At 44.1% G+C, this 22,005-nt stretch overlaps 1 protein-coding gene across 1 annotated transcript; it reads left to right on the top strand.

Moving 5' to 3' along the window:
- The first annotated feature begins 14,247 nt into the window (after nucleotides 1-14,247).
- On the top strand, nucleotides 14,248-21,779 carry LOC124692845 (ABC transporter B family member 11-like). The gene is made up of 12 exons (XM_047226286.1): nucleotides 14,248-14,436; nucleotides 15,344-15,398; nucleotides 16,535-16,710; nucleotides 17,413-17,634; nucleotides 17,716-17,954; nucleotides 18,051-18,576; nucleotides 18,676-18,949; nucleotides 19,056-19,683; nucleotides 19,783-20,011; nucleotides 20,132-20,398; nucleotides 20,488-20,751; nucleotides 21,132-21,779. The coding sequence occupies exons 1-12, from the start codon at nucleotides 14,263-14,265 to the stop codon at nucleotides 21,777-21,779; spliced, it is 3,702 nt and encodes a 1,233-aa protein (XP_047082242.1). The 5' UTR covers nucleotides 14,248-14,262.
- The last annotated feature ends 226 nt before the right edge of the window (nucleotides 21,780-22,005 follow it).

Here is a 22,005-nt window from a genome sequence, read left to right as displayed (position 1 = left end):
CTTCGACCGGTTATCCGATACCCACATACTTTCGTATGATGGCCCGGGGATGATCCCGGCGGATTTATCGATCTTGTGGGGAAAGTGTGCAAACTCTGCAGAGTTAAATCTATTCGAATAGCCGCGTCCGCGGTCATGGACGGTTGGATTGGCTGTTGCTTAGCCTGATGTGTTTTGTTTGTGAAAATGTTTGACAAAGGAAAGAAACGGGTTTTGTGTTGGAGTACATGGAGTACTGGAAAAATGGTTGTTGACCACAATGAGGTGGTCGGAAAAGGATTGATAAAAATTGGGTCTACCCTTCCTAAGTGTTTATGTCGTGAAAGATCCTTCTAAATGAAGTCAAGTAGTGATGTCTTAGATATATTCTCTCATCTCCTTCACCCATGAAGTTGAGATGCTAACTCCACTAAACCACTTCTTCTCTTCTACATAACATATTCTTGTTATATAAGTGGTCATTCCCTCTTGATCTCCTAGTTAGTCCTCGGTACCTTGTTCTCCTTGTTATGTTACTTTGTAAATGGTTTGCGAGTACAATTCAAATGTACTCACGGCTTTGTCCCCGGCTATTTACTTGGCCAGACCTGGAGGACTTCGACGGATGAAGAAGGAGTTGACGACGTCTATGCGAGCTAGGAACGTCTTCCCGTCCGCTTGCCTGTAGGGTTATGGAAGATGACTTGGGTACTGCGCTGCTGAAGTGATGATGCTACTCTGATGTTTAGTTAGGCCCTTCGAGGCTATTATGTAATTATCGGTCATGCGACCATGTTGTAATTTTCTTATTCCGCTTTGTAATGGATGGTGTAATTTGATATCAGTTCGGTTATGTGTTCACGACACACTGATCATGGGATCGTGAACTGTATACATAACAGGGTATTTCGGACCGTTAGTCCGGGGTCCCCACAGCGGGCCAGCTGATAGTGGGTCCCAGCAGTCAGTGACTCAACTCACCCGAAGCGGTACCTTTCAACTGGAGCCGTTCGATTAGATGAAGATCAGACGACTGACATGCTTCGTCTACGTCGACGAGAGAGGGTTGCTGTTGCGGCGGAGGTAGGGGGTCGGCGGCGAGCTGTGGCTCCGGCGAGGGGCGGCGATGATGCTGGACGACGTTGTCGATGATGGGGAGTCGACTGGTAGCCGCGGCGGAGCTTGAGGTGGACGGAATCGACGACGTCGATGAGCTACTGGCGCGGCGGACTTCGATCAAATTCCGGCGAAATGGGGGCTAATTGAGGAGGGGAAGAGGTTGAGGAGGATCAGGGAGAGGAGGGGAACTTGTTGGTGTGAAGGATTCAAGCGCGGGGCTCTCCTTTTATAGGGTGGAGGGGTGCTGCGAGGGTGTCGTGGTGGTTGTCGACGGCAATGGCGCTCTAGGGCTCGAAGGGGCAAGGTAGGGGGTGCAGGAGGTAGGCGACGTCTAGGCGCTTCTCAACTTGTAGCTGGCTCAGAGAAAGGAGGAGGGGATGACTCATAAACACGGCGCGACGGGTACAGTACTGGCAGCAATGGCGCGGATCATTGCGACGGCGACGGTTCCTCCACGAGCTAGCGAGCGTGTCTACGGGGTAGAGGAGGTGGTGGCAAAGCTCGATGCAGAGATAGGGCTGCAGGGGTGGACTGAGGCGACGGCACACGCGCGTGCTCTGGCGCGTCCAGGACGGTGTCCGTGCGCGCTCACCGCGTGACTGGTATGTTACTGGGCGTGTCTGGGCATGCGTCGTGTGGCCAATGATGTGCCAGCTTCGAGCTAGGAAGTGTACTGGCGTGCTTAGGAGAGTGCAGGCTAGCTCGTTGACATGGGGAAAGTGATCAGAGAGGGAGAGGGACGATGAGTGGCATTGGGGTGGCATGGTGCACGGCATGGATGAAACAATGATCATGGCTTCACTTTACTCAGTGCCAAAGGCTTGGTCTGATGCAGAGGAGGTACCAGGGTTGTGATGATCACAAATGGAAAGTGGTGGAGGCAAAAATCCAGAGGTTAAAAGGGTGTGTGTGCATTTGGAAATCATGCCTGCCAAGTGTTCGATGATATGGCCGCATGAAGATTTTATCAAATTTTGGAAATCTTTTTGGTGCAACTCATTCATATATTCAGAGAGGTAGAATGGTGGTGGTCGTGGTCAATTTGGGGCTAGTTTGCAAAATGGCAAAATGGGTATGATCTTAACCTGATTTCAAAGTCTCCACTTGGCTCATCTATAATAGTCAAACTAGGCAGAGTCAACACTCGGTGGTCAACATCAAAAAGATTCACCTTGACATGGTCTTGGATGAGGTGGTGAGAGTTGGTCAAGTTTGGTTTAAGAATAATCCAAACCAGAGGTGCAAAGTGGGTAAGATGTTAAAAAGAGACAAAGTGACCAATATCACATGTTAGTTGAATTTGATTTTTCCTTTGGTTTGAATTGGGTTTCTTTGATTCAAAAGGGTGTATTATTGATATATAATTGTTTTACAAACAATGGCACAAGCCAATGTGGCCTTGGTTGAAGATTTGCAAAATTGGCTAAAGTGTATGTGAGTGAAAATGGAATTTTCTCACTATTTCATTTCTCTCTATTTGATTTGATTTTTCTTGACTCCAAGGTTGAAACCATTCCAAAAGGTCTAGCTCAAAGATTTGCAAAAATGGCCATAACACATAAGAGGTGATATTCTTATTTTTCTCTTTTGTTCATCTTGCTTTACTTGGGCAAGGGTTAGGGTCAATTTAGGGTTAGATTAGGTTTAGAGATGGTTTCACACCATTTGGGCAAGGTATAAGTGCATAGGACAAGAATTGGGTATTATAGCTATGTGCCACATATGCCTCTATGCATATGTTGCATTTGATTTTTAATTTTACTTGGCTTGACCCAATTGATGTTGTTGAGTGTTGAAATGGTATAGAGGTGTGATCCAACCATTCACAACCAGTCCTAGGGTCAAGATCCTCAAATTCATAAATTTGCTATCTGCTCTCATATGCCTCTATGGCATTTTTAGTTTCTTTTTATTTTCTTTGGTTTCAACTTGGATTTGGTTTGATAAGTACTAGGTAAGGTTTATGAAGGTTTTCCAAACCTCTAAACACAAAGTAGAAAGGCCTAGGGTAAAGATTTACAAAAATAGCCATAGGCACATATGCCTTTTTCTTATTTAATTTCTTTTTATTTTGTTTTAACTTGGATGGTGAAAAGAGGTGTGAGGTTTAGGGTTTAAGATCATTTCAAAATACTTTAACAAGCAATCATGGCAATAGCCCAAGAATTAAGCAAGTTCACTATGTATCAAACTTAATTTAAGAAAAGTTTTTGTTGGTTCCAAAATTTGGAAATAGGGAAATTCATTTTCTTTCTTTTGAAATTTTTGGGATGTTACAAACCCTTCCCCCTTAAACAAATCTCGTCCCGAGATTTTAAGAAAAGTTAGGTTCCTAAGAGATATTGAGCAGTTGGATTAACAGGAAAACATACTTGGCATGGCCTGAGGTGCTTCCTGGGCTTCAGTGGCATTCATGTGGTAGAAGCGGCCGTTGTTGTTGTTCTGGTTCCTTCTACCTGCGAAGCGGCGCTGTTGCTGGGCAGGCGCAGCAGTATTGGGGGCAGTCTTGGCAAGTTTCTTGGGGCATTCACTGGAGTAGTGGCCTACAGTGCCACATTCATAGCAGGTGATGGTTGCCTTGTCCTTGGGGGTGATGGGGGTAGCATTGCTCCCAGTCCTTGGGGCAGTATTGGTGTGGTTGTTGTTCCCATTCTGGTGGTTGCTGTTGTGGTGGTGGTTGTTGTTGTGGCTGTTGTTGTTGTTGCCTCCGGGCTTCGGGGGTCCTCCGTTGTTGTTGGTGTAGTTGGGGCGATAACTCTGAGCAGTTGGCTTGTTGTGTCTTGGGGTGAATCCTCCAGAGGAGTTGTTGCGGTACTTCTGGGTATGGTGGGGTCCATTCTGGTTCATCATTCTTCTCTTGCAGTTCTCATTGGCCTGACGCAGCTTTCCTTCCATCTGTATGGCTGAGTCCACGAGGGCTTCGAGGTCAGCGAACGGAATGTTCACTAACACAGTTTGCATCTCGTCATGCAGTCCGTTCAGAAATCTTTCCTTTCTCTTCTCATTGGTGTCGGTCTCATCCGGGGCGTACCTTGACAGAGTGAGAAACCTGTCGCGGTATTCCACCACAGACATCCTTCCTTGTTTGAGTTCGCGGAACTCATCTCTCATCTTCTTGATCAGTCCTTGAGGCACATGGTACTTGCTAAACTTCAGCTTGAAGTCTTCCCATGTCATCATCTGTCCCGCATTCATTGCACGGGCACTTGTCCACCAGGCTCTGGCAGGTCCTGACAGGTAGTGGGTGGCAAACAGTACTTTTTCTGCGGCTTCTACTCCCGCAACTTCGAGGTTGTTCTCCATTGTTTGGAGCCAGTCATCTGCGTCCAAGGGCTCTTCAGTCTTGTTGAATATTGGTGGTTTGGTGTTCTGAAAATTCTTCAGCTTTGATCCAGGGTGATCGTGGTTTCCATGGCCTTGATTGTTCTGTGCTATCTGCTGCAGTGCGGAAATGTTGGCTTGGCGTTCAGCTCTTTCGACTTCTCGGTCTGCCATCATCATCTGCAGCATCTGCATCATTGCGTCCTGGTTGGTGCTGCGGATTGGTGGGGCCATCTGAACATTGAGGTAGATGATAAGAAAAGAGGGAAATTTCTATGGTTTGTTTTTTTAAAATTTAAAAAGTTCATAACTTGAAAACTTGAGTAGTGTTGCGGGGGTAAAAACCAACAACACTTTTTCATTCATACCAAGCATCACATATTACAAAGCTAACACACCGTTGGTTTGAAGAACCATTCATCGTTCTACGATACAAGGGGATCCTGATACAACTCACACCTACTCAAGTGATTTAGGGATACTACTCTTCATGGTGGTTTCTTCATCTTCAGGGGTAATGTGCTTGACGGGCGTTGTCCAACTCCTTGCGGGTTTTGTACAGCAGGAAGTCCAGACAGGCGACATAGTAGTTCATCTCCGGGTGCGGTGGCATGGTTAGTGGCCTTCCCATGGGGTCATGTCTTGGGTAGTAAATGAAGCGGGTATTCTTGATCTTGTTCTCATTCTGTCCGCACAGACGGGCAATTGCTTCCTGCATGGCCTTGGCTATTCCATCCTTCCAAGTGTTTCCTGTTACAGAAAACCAGATGGTTTCCCATATTGGGGCTCCAAGCTTTCCTCTCAGATCTGCAGTAACTTCCCACCGAGGTGGTCCTCCCGATGGATTGTTGAGGGGTATTCCGAAGAACTCGGGATACGGGCGTCCTAAATACTCCACCAGTTGTTTCAGATCCTTCTCGAACATAAGGTTTCCTCCATGGCCAACTTGATAGGACTCACATTGGTACTCCATCTGTGAGCAATGAGGATGATAAAGTTAGAGAAGTGATCAAGTGTGCAAACTTTTGTGTAGAAATACAAGAAAAAGTAGAGCATGAATTTCTCATTTTGAAAAAGATCTCAAGGATAAGAGTGAGAATGAGTTTTCACAAGTATTCACTTCATTGGTTTTGAAACTAAGTTTTTTAGACGTCCATTCTAACTAGGGTCTCCTAAGGTCAACAATGGCTCTGATACCAACTTGTCAACACCCGGATTTTTAAGTCCAGATGCCTATTATGCCATTCCTCGCAATCCCAGGAATATTGTTTTTGCGAGACATAATAGATTGATATCACAACACATCATTCATTACAACACATAATCGTCTTACAAATAAAGGATCACATGATCCGAGTCTCATTACAATAATAGAAGTTCTATTGATCAATTACATAACACATAGCGGAAGCGAAATAGCGTAGTAGTAGTCCATTTATTCCACAGTAACCGTTGACGTCAGGAGTGATCCTAGTAGATGTCCTCGTTGTCCTTCTTCCGGGTTCTCGATACTCCTCTTCATAGTCTGGCCATTTGAATAGCCAGGGATCACGACCATGAGTACTTTAAAGTACTCGCAAACTAATACTAAGGTAAATACTAGCCACTATAGTAAGGGGGTGCTAAGCTCTAGTTTCATTTGCATAAAGCCAGTTTTATTTCATAAACACTTTAGTAATCAAAGCCTCTTCATTTGCCTAACTTAACTCAAGTGGGAACATTAGTGTCATTCCCACAACTCAGTTGTGATTCAAAGTCAAAATCACCTTTCAATTCAATTCACAAGTCACCATTCATATTTTTAGAAAAGTTCTGATGACGGAATAGTATGGCCTCTCCAACTGTCCATGACCGCGGACGCGGCTATTCGAATAGGTTAAACTCTGCAGAGGGTGTACACTTTGTTGGAGATATGCCCAAGAGGCAATAATAAAATGGTTATTATAATATATCTTTGTGTTTATGATAATGTTTACATACCATGCTATAATTGTATTAACCGAAACATTGATACATGTGTGTTATGTGAACAACAAGGAGTCCCTAGTAAGCCTCTTGTATAACTAGCTTGTTGATTAATAGATGATCATGGTTTCGTGATCATGAACATTGGATGTTATTAATAACAAGGTTATGTCATTATATGAATGATGTAATGGACACACCCAATTAAGCGTAGCATAAGATCACGTCATTAAGTTATTTGCTATAAGCTTTCGATACATAGTTACCTAGTCCTTTCGACCATGAGATCATGTAAATCACTTATATCGGAAAGGTACTTTGATTACATCAAATGCCACTGCGTAAATGGGTGGTTATAAAGGTGGGATTAAGTATCCGGAAAGTATGAGTTGAGGCATATGGATCAACAGTGGGATTTGTCCATCCCGATGACGGATAGATATACTCTGGGCCCTCTCGGTGGAATGTCGTCTAATAGCTTGCAAGCATATGAATGGTTCATAAGAGACCACATACCACGGTACGAGTAAAGAGTACTTGTCATGAGACGAGGTTGAACAAGGTATAGAGATACCGATGATCAAACCTCGGATAAGTAAAATATCGCGTGACAAAGGGAATCGGTATCGTATGTAAATGGTTCGTCGATCACTAAAGTCATCGTTGAATATGTGGGAGCCATTATGGATCTCCAGCATCCCGCTATTGGTTATTGGTCGGAGAGAGGTCTCAATCATGTCTACATAGTTCGCGAACCGTAGGGTGACACACTTAAGGTTTGATGTCGTTTAAGTAGATATGGAATATGGAATGGAGTTCGAAGTTTTGTTCGGAGTCTCGGATGGGATCCAGGACATCACGAGGAGGTCCGGAATGGTCCGGAGAATAAGATTCATATATAGGAAGTCATATTTCAAGTTTGGAAATGATCCGGTGAATTTATGGAAGGTGGTTTCTAGAATTATCCGGAATAAATCACTATGGAAGGAGGAGTCCCGGAGGGACTCCACAAACCCTAACCAGCCAACCAAGTGGGAGGGTGGAGTCCATGGTGGATTCCACCTCCTTGGCCGGCCAAGAAAAGAGGGAAGGGGAGAGTCCCTGTCCCTCTAGGTTTCGTCCATAAGGCAGTTTTTCTGTTGGGGTCTTATTCGAAGACTTTGGGCAAACCCTTGGGGTTCCACCTATATAATGAGGAGGAGAGGGAGAGGGGCAGCCCATGGCTTGGCCGCACCACCCCTGCCCCCTTGAGGCCGGCGCCCATAGCCCCCTCTCCCCAAACCCTAGCCTCCCCTCCTCCACATACAAACTCCCGCAGCGCATAGGCGAAGCCCTGCCGGAGTTCTCCACCACCACCGCCACCACGCCGTCGTGCTACCGGGATTCCGAGGAGGATCTACTACTTCCGCTGCCCGCTGGAACGGGGAGAAGGATGTCGTCTTCATCAACACCGAACGTGTGACCGAGTACGGAGGTGCTGCCCGATTGTGGCACCGTCAAGATCTTCTACGCGCTTTTGAAAGCGGCAAGTGATCGTCTACCGCAGCAACGAGAGCCTCCTCTTGTAGGCTTTGGAAATCTTCAAGGGTTAGTCTCGTTCATCCCCTCGTTGCTCCCATCTTCTAGATTGCATCTTGGCTTGGATTGCGTTCTCGCGGTAGGAAATTTTTTATTTTCTATGCTACGAATCCCTACACACTTGTGCCACAATAATTGCAATAGTTCGTCAGGGGTAACTGGCCCTGATTTATCGTACGCAGTACGCGAACTACCAATCCTAACCTTTCATTTACATACCCTAGTATAGGCACCTCTCCCCATGGGCTTGGCCTCCCAGTGAAGACCAACCGTCAACCTGGGAACTACACAGGGCTTGGGTAGGACATTCACCTCATTTCACGTCATTTCACTTTCGAGGGAGGCAGCCTTAGCATAACCCCTATGACGCTTGTTCAGAGGGAACCCATACTAAAATACATAAGTTTCCAGTTAAGCCTTACCTAGATTCAGATATTGTGGGGATACTTAAGAATTGGAATGGTATCGCATCCGAACCCAACCATCAGTTTTTGGTAAGTTTCACCAAGTCCTTCACAAGTCATATTCACCTTCAAATTCTTTCAATAGAATGACTCATCATTCCAAGGTTTTCAAAGTCATTGGTTTTTCACAAGTTCCCATCTAGAGTAGTCAATTTTAGTTTAGCACTAGCAACTAGTCATGAGGGTGCTAATCACTTGTATTGCTCTAGGCTAAGTTTGATACTCTTGTATTACTCCATAACTAACTAAGTGAATCATGAATCAAAAAGTACTTTGATAAACCAAATTTAGTAAAGCTTGTAAAGTAAAAAACTTGGGATAGGATCATTAAGCATAAAGTAAAAAAGGTAATGGTGCCTTGCTCTTGTAGAGCTTTGCACTAATCTATCTTGCATTGGTAATAGCTTGCCTTGGTTGGGGTAGTGCTCAAAGTTCTCTTCTCCTTCCTCTTGGTAGAATACCTCCTCCTCTTGATAGTCTCCGGTATTAGCGTCTAAAAATGAATACGAGGATACAATCACCAAACAACACTTAAGTAGACTTAATTAGCCTTAATGGCTCACACAAATGATCTAGCATCACTACTTAATATTTATCCAAAAATTAGACTAGGGTTTCCTTATTTAGTATTAGGAAAATAATTTCCTCTCATTGGAAAGTTGATTAGGGTTTCTCTTTGGTTTGGGAGAAATAATTTCCTCTCATTGAATATTGTTAAGATTTAATCTTATCAAATAACCATGTATGATCACGTGTTGACCAGGTCAACACTTCACACTTATCATTTGAGAAAAATGATTTAAATGAGATTCATCATCTCATGTGATTTACATACTACTTTGATTTAAGTTCATCAAGTGAGCAAGTATGAGACCATGCACTAGAGGTCATCACATTACTTCATAACACTTGGTAAAATGATTTAAATGAGGTGCTACACCTCATAGATTTAAATTCCTAAAATTTGAAATAGTTGAAATGGGCTAGTATTGACTACATAGCCAATATTTTGCTTCTAGCCCATGATCATACACAGTACCCATACCATATTTTTACATATTAAATTAGAGTTTGTGAAATGTGAATTATTAGAGGTGGAATCACCTCAAAATTCAAAATGGTTGATTTTCTAGATTTATTTGAATACTGAAAAGTATCTAACTTATTAATTTTACTATTCAAATTCTACAAAAGCTATGGGGTTGAAACCAGTGGGGTTAGCTAGATAATTTCATAAGCTTTCCAGAACATTTCGAATCACTCAATTTGAGTTTGTAGATTTGAAACTATTCAATTTACAGCAAAGCATCAGTATTGAAAAATTTACTGAATCATATTAATTTGAAAATGGCTAAGTGGGCTAGGCGGGAAGTAGATGGGCCGAAAGATTTAAAAAGCAAAGGGGCCAGCCCAACTAACGCTGCGGGCCAGCTGACAGTGGGTCCCAGCAGTCAGTGACTCAACTCACCCGAAGCGGTACCTTTCAACTGGAGCCGTTCGATTAGATGAAGATCAGACGGCTGACATGCTTCGTCTATGTCGACGAGAGAGGGTTGCTGCTGCGGCGGAGGTAGGGGGTCGGCGGCGAGCTGGGGCTCCGGCGAGGGGCGGCGAGCTGGGGCTCCGGCGAGGGGCGGCGATGATGCTGGACGATGTTGTCGACGATGGGGAGTCGACTGGTAGCCGCGGCGGAGCTTGAGGTGGACGGAATCGACGACGGCGATGAGCTACTGGCGCGGCGGACTTCGATCAAATTCCGGCGAAATGGGGGCTAATTGAGGAGGGGAAGATGTTGAGGAGGATCAGGGAGAGGAGGGGAGCTTGTTGGTGTGAAAGATTCAAGCGCGGGGGCTCTCCTTTTATAGGGTGGAGGGGTGTTGCAAGGGTGCCGTGGTGGTCGTCGACGGCAATGGCGCTCCAGGGATCGAAGGGGCAAGGTAGGGGGTGCAGGAGGTAGGCGACGTCTAGGCGCTTCTCAACGTGTAGCTGGCTCAGAGAAAGGAGGAGGGGACGGCTCATAAACACGACGCGACGGGTACAGTACTGGCGGAAATGGCGCGGATCATTGCGACGGCGACGGTTCCTCCACGAGCTAGCGAGCGTGTCTACGGGGTAGAGGAGGTGGTGGCAAAGCTCGATGCAGAGATAGGGCTGCAGGGGTGGACTGAGGCGACGGCACACGCGCGTGCTCTGGCGCGTCCAGGACGGTGTCCGTGTGCGCTCACCGCGTGACTGGCATGTTACTGGGCGTGTCTGGGCATGCATCGTGTGGCCAATGATGTGCGAGCTTCGAGCTAGGAAGGGTACTGGCGTGCTTAGGAGAGTGCAGGCTAGCTCGTTGACATGGGGAAAGTGATCAGAGAGGGAGAGGGACGATGAGTGGCATTGGGGTGGCATGGTGCACGGCATGGATGAAACAATGATCATGGCTTCACTTTACTCAGTGCCAAAGGCTTGGTCTGATGCAGAGGAGGTACCAGGGTTGTGATGATAACAAATGGAAAGTGGTGGAGGCAAAAATCCAGAGGTTAAAAGGGTGTGTGTGCATTTGGAAATCATGCCTGCCAAGTGTTCGATGATATGGCCGCATGAAGATTTTTGTCAAATTTTGGAAATCTTTTTGGTGCAACTCATTCATATATTCAGAGAGGTAGAATGGTGGTGGTGGTCAATTTGGGGCTAGTTTGCAAAATGGCAAAATGGGTATGATCTTAACCTGATTTCAAAGTCTCCACTTGGCTCATCTATAATAGTCAAACTAGGCAGAGTCAACACTGGTGGTCAACATCAAAAAGATTCACCTTGACATGGTCTTGGATGAGGTGGTGAGAGTTGGTCAAGTTTGGTTTAAGAATAATCCAAACCAGAGGTGCAAAGTGGGTAAGATGTTAAAAAGAGACAAAGTGACCAATATCACATGTTAGTTGAATTTGATTTTTCCTTTGGTTTGAATTGGGTTTCTTTGATTCAAAAGGGTGTGTTATTGATATATAAGTGTTTTACAAATAATGGCACAAGCCAATGTGGCCTTGGTTGAAGATTTGCAAAATTGGCTAAAGTGTATGTGAGTGAAAATGGAATTTTCTCACTATTTCATTTCTCTCTATTTGATTTGATTTTTCTTGACTCCAAGGTGATTCTTATTAGTTTAGGAACATTTCCAAACCATTGAAACCATTCCAAAAGGTCTAGCTCAAAGATTTGCAAAAATGGCCATAAAACATAAGAGGTGATATTCTTATTTTTCTCTTTTGTTCATCTTGCTTTACTTGGGCCAGGGTTAGGGTCCATTTAGGGTTAGATTAGGTTTAGAGATGGTTTCACACCATTTGGGCAAGGTATAAGTGCATAGGACAAGAATTGGGTATTATAGCTATGTGCCACATATGCCTCTATGCATATGTTGCATTTGATTTTTAATTTTACTTGGCTTGACCCAATTGATGTTGTTGAGTGTTGAAATGGTATAGAGGAGTGATCCAACCATTCACAACCAGTCCTAGGGTCAAGATCCTCAAATTCATAAATTTGTTATTTGCTCTCATATGCCTCTATGGCATTTTTAGTTTCTTTTTGTTTTCTTTGGTTTCAACTTGGATTTGGTTTGATAAGTACTAGGTAAGGTTTATGAAGGTTTTCCAAACCTCTAAACACAAAGTAGAAAGGCCTAGGGTAAAGATTTACAAAAATAGCCATAGGCACATATGCCTTTTTCTTATTTAATTTCTTTTTATTTTGTTTTAACTTGGATGGTGAAAATAGGTGTGAGGTTTAGGGTTTAAGATCATTTCAAAATACTTTAACAAGCAATCATGGCAATAGCCCAAGAATTAAGCAAGATCACTATGTATCAAACTTAATTTAAGAAAAGTTTTTGTTGGTTTCAAAATTTGGAAATAGGGAAATTCATTTTCTTTCTTTTGAAATTTTCGGGATGTTACACGATGAGCCACTCGCACGTGGTTTTTCGTAACTCGTACACCACTGCACATCCGCACACCCGGCCCGCGCTCTTCTGCTAGAGAGTGTTTGGTAGCACGTGGTACTTTTTTTTGCATGGACTGGTACGAAAAATGGGCCGTTTGATTTGCTGTACTCTTCCCCATCGTTGCACGAACCGGGTTTTAAAGCACCTCCGGGCCAGGCCCGGGAGGAACGCCCAAATCGGCCGTTGATGTGGAGCCTAGCCCGTTGTCTTCATACGACTGCACGTGTTGGGAAGGGAGACGGAAACGTCGCGTCCCTTCAGGAACACGCGTCATAACTCGCCTCACCGCCCCCTCTCGTTCCTCTCACTCGTCTCTTCTCTCTCACCTCCCTCCAAACTGTCACATCACCAGAGCGGTTGCTCCACTGTTGACAAATCCGCTGCACCGCCGCAAGAGTACAAGCACTCGTTAGTGGATGCAAGGGAAAAAAAGTTATCTATGGGAGATAAGGAGATGCTCATAAAGGCGGCTGCTGAAGCCATACCAGTATTTGCAATGACAATATTCAATATCCCAAAGAAAATTTGTCATCGTATTTCGCAACTATGGTGGTGATGAAGATGACCATAAGAAGATGCATTGGGTGGCATGGTGGAAAATGTGTATCCCTAAAAAAAAGAGGAGGTATGGGGTTTCGAGACTTACATACTTTTAATACCGCCATGTTGGCGAAACAATGTTGGAGGCTTATGGAAGAGCCGAATTCCCTTTGTGCAAGAGTTCTCTGTGCTAAGTACTATCCATATGGTAACCTTCTAAATGCATAGCTTAAAAGCGGGAGCTCTTATACGTGGCAAAGTGTAATCTATGGTTTGCAAAATTTTAATCGAGGTTGCATTTGACGTGTTGGAGATGGGAAACAAATTTATATTTGGAACGATCCCTGGATACCAACTAGTCCAACAAGGAAGGTGTACACTCTGAAAGGTGCTATTTTGCTTAATAAAGTTTCCGATCTTATTAATCCATGCATGGGATCGTGGGATGAGGAGTTGGTACCTGAGCTGTTGATGCTAATAGAATTCTTGAGACTCCCATAGCTTCATCAGGGATGGAAGATTTTGTTGCGTGGCATCTTACAAAAACTGCAATATTTAGTGTTAGATCAGCTTATCACGCAGAGTGGGAATGCCAGTTTGGTAGACACAATGCCCGAATGTGATGGACATTGGTGGTTCACAAGGGAGTACTGCGTGGAAAAGATTATGGGGTTTACAATTACCATCCAAGGTTAAGATCTTTGATGATTGTAGAATTATTACTTCTGGTTTTAGAGAGAGATTTTTTTGAGCATTGTAATAGGAAGCCTAATGAGGTGGCACATGAGCTAGCTAGGCATAGTTTTTGTGACATGCATGTTGATTTTATCTGGGATGATGATTCCCCTAGCTATTTATTTTCGAAACTCATAAACCATGTATAAATGTTTAAGAATCAATAAAGCTTACCGACATGCTTTTCCTAAAAAAAAAGAGAATGCAGGAATCGGGCGTTGGGTACTTGGATGCCCCAACCCAGGCCGGAGCCGAGCGGCTCAGCAAATAGAACGGGGAAGAGTCCATGAGCTAGCAAGGAAGACGGCTAGCGGCTGCACATTAAAAACTGGCCAAGACGCCACACACCCATGCACATACCATCGCACCGCCCTTCCTCCTCATCCTCCTCTCTAGTACCTAGCTAGCGGCCGCAACTCTCCGGCAGCGCGGCGCCAAGGAAAGGGTTGGGGCGGGGGTTTGGATCGATCTCGGTAGATGGCGGTGGGAGGGGGAGGCGGCGATGGCGGAGGCGGGGGCGGCGGCGGCGGCAGCGGCAGCAAAGGAGGAGGAGGCGCCGCGAAGAGGGTGCCGATGCACCGGCTCTTCGCGTTCGCGGACCGGCGGGACGCGGTGCTGATGACGGTCGGCGCCGTGGCGGCCATGGCCAACGGCGTCGCGATGCCGTTCCTCGCCTTCCTCGTCGGCGATCTCGTCGACGCGTTCGGCCCCGCCAACCGCGCCAATGTCGTCCACGCCGTCGCCAAGGTTCGCGCGCGCCGTCTGAGAGGGTTCCTCTTAACTCGCGTTCCTCGCGCGCCTGCCTATTTCCCTATTTGCTCTTGCCTCACTCGGTTAGAGGGTTAAGGGTTTTGGAATATGAAGCGTTGGTCGATCTCTAGATTTTACCCCAAAGTAAATCGGATGATTTCGGGTCCAAGTTTACCAAACCCACTCGGATCCAACGTTTAGACGAGTTTGTGCCTGGTGAATTTGCGTTTAACCGGCCATTTGGTGCTGGATTTACTGATCTGAAAAGAGCGGTGGATCACAAATTTGTCATTAGTTTCCTTCGAGATCCTGTGCTTTTTGTATAAAGTTTCAGATCCACAAGCTACGCGATTTGGTATGGAGTTTCAAACGTGCCAATCGCCAGAATTTTCCAGCTACTATGTCGTACGGATCTTTATTTTCTCTAACGAATTTGGCAAGACTGTGACTGTGTGATCATAAGTTCATAGGTATGAGAAGACCTCATCTAGAACGATTGATAGGTCTGCTTCTGTTGTAGGCTAAAACGGTTCAATGTGGGAAACTGTTCAATAGAATATACTACTTTTGTTTGTATCTCAAAGGTTGGCTGGATGTATCATATTTTCATCCGAGAATATAGGTCTGTCTGTATCTCAAAATTTAGCTGGCTGTATTGTATTTTCACCCAAGAATGTTATTCAATAATTGCTATTTATTGTGTACACGCACTAGTACTCCCCAAGTAGTTCTGTTTCTATTTTTGATGCCTGGTGCTCTTGAACTTTAAAGTTGAACATGTCAGTGCTGTAGTTTCGTGTTCCTGAAAAGGAATTTTCCCTCTGTTGGCATTCATTAGCTGGCTTGCTTGCTTAGTTGGTGCTATCTTTTGACCATTTGTCATTGTGTGCTTTTGGTTTTTCAGGTTTCTGTCAGATTTGTGTACCTCGCAATAGCTTCTGGAGTAGCAGGGTTTCTTCGTAAGTCTCATTGCTGTTACAGAAGTTAGTTTTAAGTTACATAATTTAGTTTGGAAGTGCATAATCGCATATTGCCTTTTGTTAAAAATTTCTCACACAGTATCCGTTTACTTTTCTCACGGATAGTTACGTAGTTTGTTATAAGATTGTGTACTTCCGTTGAGTCTCCGTGTAAACTTTAGATTCAATGTGCGTATACTGAATATGTTCTTCTCGAAAAGTATGTATTATTCTATTGTTGGAAAGTCAGCAATCCTGCTTTCGAAGGAATTAAAGATGAGAAATCATTTGCAAATGAAGTAAATTGTACGCATGTGGTAGTATATCACCACCAATTATTATTTGACGAGATTCCTTAACTACACTATATGCCGTGTGACACCCAATTAATTATGCTAATTTAGGCCCCCACTGGAATTTTTTTTTATCTCTGGGCAATGTATGTGGCGTGTATCCTACCCTTTCCTATTTTGAGGTTATCTATTTGGGGTATTTTTTATTTATATATAAACGTTCTAAAAACTTCTGGAATTTGTCACAGGCTCACAGCCAAGTTGATGGTTTCTTTTCTTTTTTAAAAAAATCTCTGTATATAAGATAATTATTATATATTCTTAGTTTCCACACTGAAGAAAACATAAAATGACTAGAATTTATATTGTCAGGAGTAAAAGAAAAGACATAGGTCAAACCAGCTGATAAATTCCAATTTTATTAGTAGGTATATTTTAAGTCTAAACTACAACATTTCCTGTTACAATATGTGGATTTGTTTGGAGACTCAATGTATAACTTCTCCCACCATAATTTGAGTTAAAATCGGGCTATAGTTTTCATAGAGATCTAAGCATTAAGAAATTTGGGTAGCAACCAAGAATAGGCCGCATTGACAAGACAAGATATTTTGGTGTACACATAATCATAAGAATAATGGTGGAAAATAATGTAGGCTTTAGTACTCCCTCCTGCCCATTTAATTGACGCAGGTTTAAACTAGACATAGCGCATCTGAATCTATGAGCTGCGAGAACTAAATCAGGCCAGAGGGAGTATTATTACTTGTAGGGATGTCAGAAAAGGCAATTGGTTACATATCCTTATCATACTACCTCTCTTAACTGTGCTGATGCATGCAGAGGTGTCATGCTGGATGGTGACTGGTGAAAGGCAGGCTGCACGCATCCGAGGGCTGTACCTTGAGGCTATACTTAGACAAGATATATCATTTTTTGACGTGGAGACGTCAACTGGAGAAGTTATTGAAAGGATGTCTAGTGACACAGTATTAATTCAAGATGCCATTGGAGAAAAGGTGAGACACATGTCTTATCCATGTGAATCATAACTTGCTCCTGAATTTTAACTTTATGATGTGCCTTGTCTGAAGTAATTTTATGGAAAGAAGTTTGATGTGAAGTATACAACTTGTGCCTTCAGTTTTCTGTTTCTCTTAGAAGTACCACACAACTAGGTTCATTGTTAGGTCAAGTATATGTTACTGGTGCATGGATGTGTGAAGGCCACATGCCTTTTCTGAAGTGTTCTTATGCAAATAGGTCTGATTATATAACTTGTGCCTTCAGTTTACTGTTTCTCTTAGAAACTATAAAACGTTGACCAACGGGGGAAGGATATATGAGACCTCTCCATAGATTTTTTTTCACGAGGACAGGATCCCGTTTATTCCGAGCACTTCACCTGCGACGAGAACCCGGGTGGGCCGGCTCAACACCTTCTCTTAGAAACTATTAACACGACCAGGTTCATAGTTAGGCCAAGTTTTTGTTTCTGGCGCATAGACCTTGCATGGATCTGTGAAGGTCACATGCACTGTCCTGCCTTCGTTATTTTGAGTGAATCGTGATTTAGTGTAAGCTACCTTTCATAAGAATCTTGATAGCTTCAACTCTGCAAATTTTGAGGCTATTTTTGGTATAAAAATTTACTGATTAGAGTAGCAAGATTCTATAAAATGCATAGATTGACACACTTTTGATTTGACGCGCTTATGCAGGTGGGCAAGTTTCTCCAACTGATATCAACGTTTCTTGGTGGTTTTATCATCGCATTTTCAAGAGGCTGGCTTCTGTCCCTGGTAATGTTGTCAAGTATTCCTCCTGTTGTAGCATCAGCTGCAGTCATGTCGCTTGTCCTGTCAAAGTTATCATACCGTTCCCAGATGGCCTATGCCGAAGCAGGAAAAGTCGTTGAACAAACAATAGGATCAATCAGAACGGTAATATCTTTATTTCAGAAACTCCTACCCATATATTTCTTGTCCTTAGCTAACTTTTCCTTTTTATCTTTATGAAAACAGGTGGTATCTTTCACTGGGGAGAGGAGAGCAATTGACAAATATCAGGAGTTTTTAAAAATATCATACAGGTCAGCAGTCCACCAGGGCACGGCCGGGGGCCTTGGAATTGGTTCCCTTTTGCTTATTGTTTTCTGCAGCTATGGATTAGCTGTATGGTATGGTGCAAGGTTGATTATTGAGAAGGGATATACTGGGGGATATATCATTAATGTATTGATGGCGATCATGACTGGTGCAATGTTAGTATCTTCCTTTACATGTTTCAAGATACAAATAACCAAAATCAAATTGAATTATCTTCATTTGCATGACGTTTTTTTTTCTGATTGTTGCAGGGCTCTTGGCCAATCTTCGCCATGCTTAACTGCTTTTGCATCAGGACAGATTGCCGCTCATAAAATGTTTGCAACAATTTATAGAAAACCTGAGATTGATGCCAGTGACAAGGGTGGCATTATACTGGACAACTTTGTTGGAGATGTTGAGTTGAAAGATGTCAATTTCAGTTACCCTGCACGGCCTGAGCAACGTATCTTCAATGGCTTCTCTATTAGCATTCCAACTGGCACAACAGTGGCATTGGTTGGGGAGAGTGGAAGCGGGAAGTCTACTGTAATTAGCTTGGTAGAGAGATTCTATGATCCACAATCAGGTGAAGTACTTTTGGATGGTGTTAATCTGAAAGAGCTAAACCTTAGTTGGATAAGGCAGAAAATAGGGCTTGTTAGCCAAGAGCCTATTCTTTTCACAACCACTATAAGAGAAAATATAGGGTATGGAAAAAGAGGTGCATCAGAGGAAGAAATCAGGAGCGCAATTGTGCTGGCCAATGCTGCGAAGTTCATCGACAAGTTACCAAATGTATGGTTATTTGATCCCTTCTTAGCCGTGCATTCTGTGATATAGTATTTCTGCACTATTTCTTTCACCCAATAATGATAAGCTGACAACTCTTACCAGGGACTTGATACAATGGTTGGTGAGCATGGAACACAACTATCTGGCGGACAGAAACAGAGGATTGCAATTGCAAGAGCAATTTTGAAAAACCCCAGCATACTACTTCTTGATGAAGCTACAAGTGCACTTGATGCCGAGTCTGAACGAGTAGTTCAAGATGCACTTAATAATATCATGGTGAACAGAACCACAATAATTGTGGCGCATCGCCTGAGCACTGTCAAAAATGCTGATACAATATCGGTGCTACATCGTGGACAGCTTGTAGAACAAGGTAACCTGTATTTCTTCATCACTTTTCAGTCATTCTTACTGCAATAATTCAACTGGGTCAAGTTTCACATTGTAAAATCAAGCTCTAATGGATGTTTGCGCAACAGGACCGCATGCTGAGTTGATAAAGGATTCCAATGGAGCATACTCTCAACTTTTACGTCTTCAAGAGGTTAATACAGATAGGAAGGGGTCTCATGGAGATGACTCCAACAGGTTACAATCAGCACCGGATACTGCAAATTCTGCAAGTCAACACAGCAGCATAAATCCATCCCTTGAGAGATCTATGAGTAGATATTCGGCACAGGGTGGAAGCAGAAGGAACTCACAGACATTCTCATTGAATGAACACATAACCGAAAGGGTTGATGATGTGAAGTCGGAGAAGAATGTAATCAGACGCCTACTCTACCTTCATAAGCCTGAGATTCCAATTCTTCTCTTAGGATGCACTGCTGCCGCAGCCAATGGTGCTATACTTCCTGTGTTCGGTATGCTGCTTTCAAGTGCCATTAACACATTCTATGAACCACCCCAGAAATTGCGAAAAGATTCAGCGTTCTGGGCAGAGATCTATGTGATGTTGGGTGTCATCTCCATCATTATCATCCCAATGCAATACTCTTTGTTCAACATGGCAGGTGGTAAACTTATCGAGCGCATACGTGCTATATCATTTACTCGGGTTGTTTACCAGGAAATAGGATGGTTCGATGACCCGTTGAACAGCAGGTACTTTTGTGTTCACTTATTCATTTGATACATCAATGTTGTGGAATCGCTATTTTTTTGTGTGTTTCCTGATTCTTATGCACTGTGCAAATTCTCCAGTGGGGCAATAGGCTCCAGGTTATCAGGGGATGCAGCGTCTATTAAGAGCATTGCTGGGGATGTCTTATCATTGATAGTGCAAAGCCTAAGCACTAGTGTTGTCGGTATTATAATAGCCATGACTGCAAACTGGCAACTAGCATTCATAGTATTGTGCTTCCTTCCTTGCGTGATTGCACAGAGTTATGCTCAAGGCAGGTTGATGAGGGGTTTTGGTGCCGACGCCAAGGTACTAATCCTTTTCACCCACCTGTATCATATTGTAGTTATTTGCTGATCTGTTCCTTTTCATGGCAATCAGATCATTCTGTAGTTATTTGCTGAAATTTTGTGTAATGGTTGACTGCAGGAAATGTACGAACAAGCAAGCACAATTGCCAGTGATGCCATCAGTAACATCAGGACTGTTGCTTCATTTTGTGCAGAAGAGAAGATGATCGAAAGCTACCGAAACAAATGTGAAGGTCCTTTGACGAAAGGAGTTCGTCAAGGGGCTATAAGTGGTGTGGGTTATGGATTCTCATTCGCGTTGCTCTTCTGTTTTTATGCTGTATCCTTTTACGTCGGAGCTCGCTTTGTACACAATGGGACAGCAGAAGTTGGGCAAGTCTTCAAGGTGAGAACCAAAAAACTAATAGGGCCAAATAACACAATTGGGACTTCTTCTCATTGCAACTTCTGTTTCTGTTCCTTGAAAAAATGCAGGTCTTCTTTTCTTTAACCATGATGGCTGTTGGAGTTTCGCAGTCGAGTTCGCTTGCTCGGGATTATAGCAAAGTGCAAGATGCAGCTGTTTCTATTTTCAGGATTATTGATAGGATATCCAAGATTGACGCAAGCTCTGAGGTAGGAAGGACACTAGACACAGTGGAAGGGAATATAGAGTTGCAGCACGTGAGCTTCAAGTACCCTGCTCGGACTGACGTGCAAATCTTCAGAGATTTGTGCTTGAGGATACCATCTGGCAAGGTAATACTTTTGTTTTCACAATCAAGCAATCTACCCTTCTGATAATCAAAATATCAGTGTTCTCCCATTAAAATTAAGTTTCATACTTATAGAGCTCTTTTTACACGACTTTGAACTTCTGCTTTAGAACTTAAACAAGGTAAAAGTAACTTAAACTGAGGCAGAGTCGATAGCACACAACCCACTGTAAATAGATCTGACCTTACGAAATGTTGAGCAGTGTAACAACATTAGAGTTACTACCAATGGAGCCGAAGAGTATCTCAGACCAAATTGACTTGACGTGCTCTCACAAGCTGAAATTAGTGCCCAGAACTCAAATAACTGGTTGGTCCTAAACCCTGGCTTGCCATTACTAAATACTGACAAGTTTGTTGCAGACTGTGGCGCTTGTTGGGGAAAGCGGAAGTGGGAAATCGACGGTGATAGCCTTGATCGAGAGGTTCTACGATCCCGACTCTGGTGCCATCTTTCTAGACGGGGTTGATGTGAAGACCCTCAAGCTCAGCTGGCTCAGGCAGCAGATTGGTCTGGTAGGCCAAGAACCAGTCCTCTTCAACGACACCATCAGAGCAAACATCGCCTACGGCAAGAATGAGCAGGTATCCGAGGAAGAGATCATCGCCGTCGCCGAGGCCGCCAATGCCCACCGGTTCATCTCCTCCCTCCCACACGGGTATGACACAAGCGTCGGCGAGCGTGGGGTGCAGCTATCCGGCGGGCAGAAGCAGCGGATAGCCATCGCAAGGGCGATCCTCAAGGACCCCAAGCTGCTTCTGCTGGACGAGGCGACCAGCGCGCTGGACGCTGAGTCGGAGCGCATCGTGCAGGAGGCGCTGGACAGGGTGACTGTCGGAAGGACAACAGTGGTTGTGGCTCACCGGCTGTCGACCATCACCGCGGCCGACAAGATTGCAGTCATTAAGAATGGCGTGGTCGCCGAGGAAGGCCGGCACGAGCAGCTGCTGCGCCTGCCCGGTGGGGCCTATGCGTCCCTTGTTGCGTTGCAGTCTAGCAGCTCACACTAGGAATGATGCTCTTGCTTCGTATTGGTAGGATGAGAGTATAGAATAGTCTTTGCCGATTTCAATTGGTTTTTCTTTTTTCCACTGTATAAAAATTACCACGCTGTCAACGTAGCAACAAGACAGGCTTCCACTCTTTCTTTCCCTGAAGGGTAATAATGGATAGGTCTTTCGTTGATAACTTCCACTCCTGTATACACCTCTTTCGTATACTTGCAGCATTGGCCAC

Source organism: Lolium rigidum, chromosome 2, assembly GCF_022539505.1.
Source record: "Lolium rigidum isolate FL_2022 chromosome 2, APGP_CSIRO_Lrig_0.1, whole genome shotgun sequence".
Lineage (NCBI taxonomy): Eukaryota > Viridiplantae > Streptophyta > Magnoliopsida > Poales > Poaceae > Lolium > Lolium rigidum.
Note: the sequence above shows the minus strand (reverse complement) of the source record. Positions and strands in the feature narration are given on the sequence as shown.

What these genes read in the sequence shown, in the direction of transcription:
- LOC124692845 (XM_047226286.1), top strand. Translation starts at nt 14,263, where the DNA reads ATGCACCGGCTCTTCGCGTTCGCGGACCGGCGGGACGCGGTGCTGATG. An exon ending in TCGTCCACGCCGTCGCCAAG is followed by an intron (nt 14,437 to 15,343) that starts GTTCGCGCGCGC and finishes TTGGTTTTTCAG; the next exon opens with GTTTCTGTCAGATTTGTGTA. An exon ending in TGGAGTAGCAGGGTTTCTTC is followed by an intron (nt 15,399 to 16,534) that starts GTAAGTCTCATT and finishes TGATGCATGCAG; the next exon opens with AGGTGTCATGCTGGATGGTG.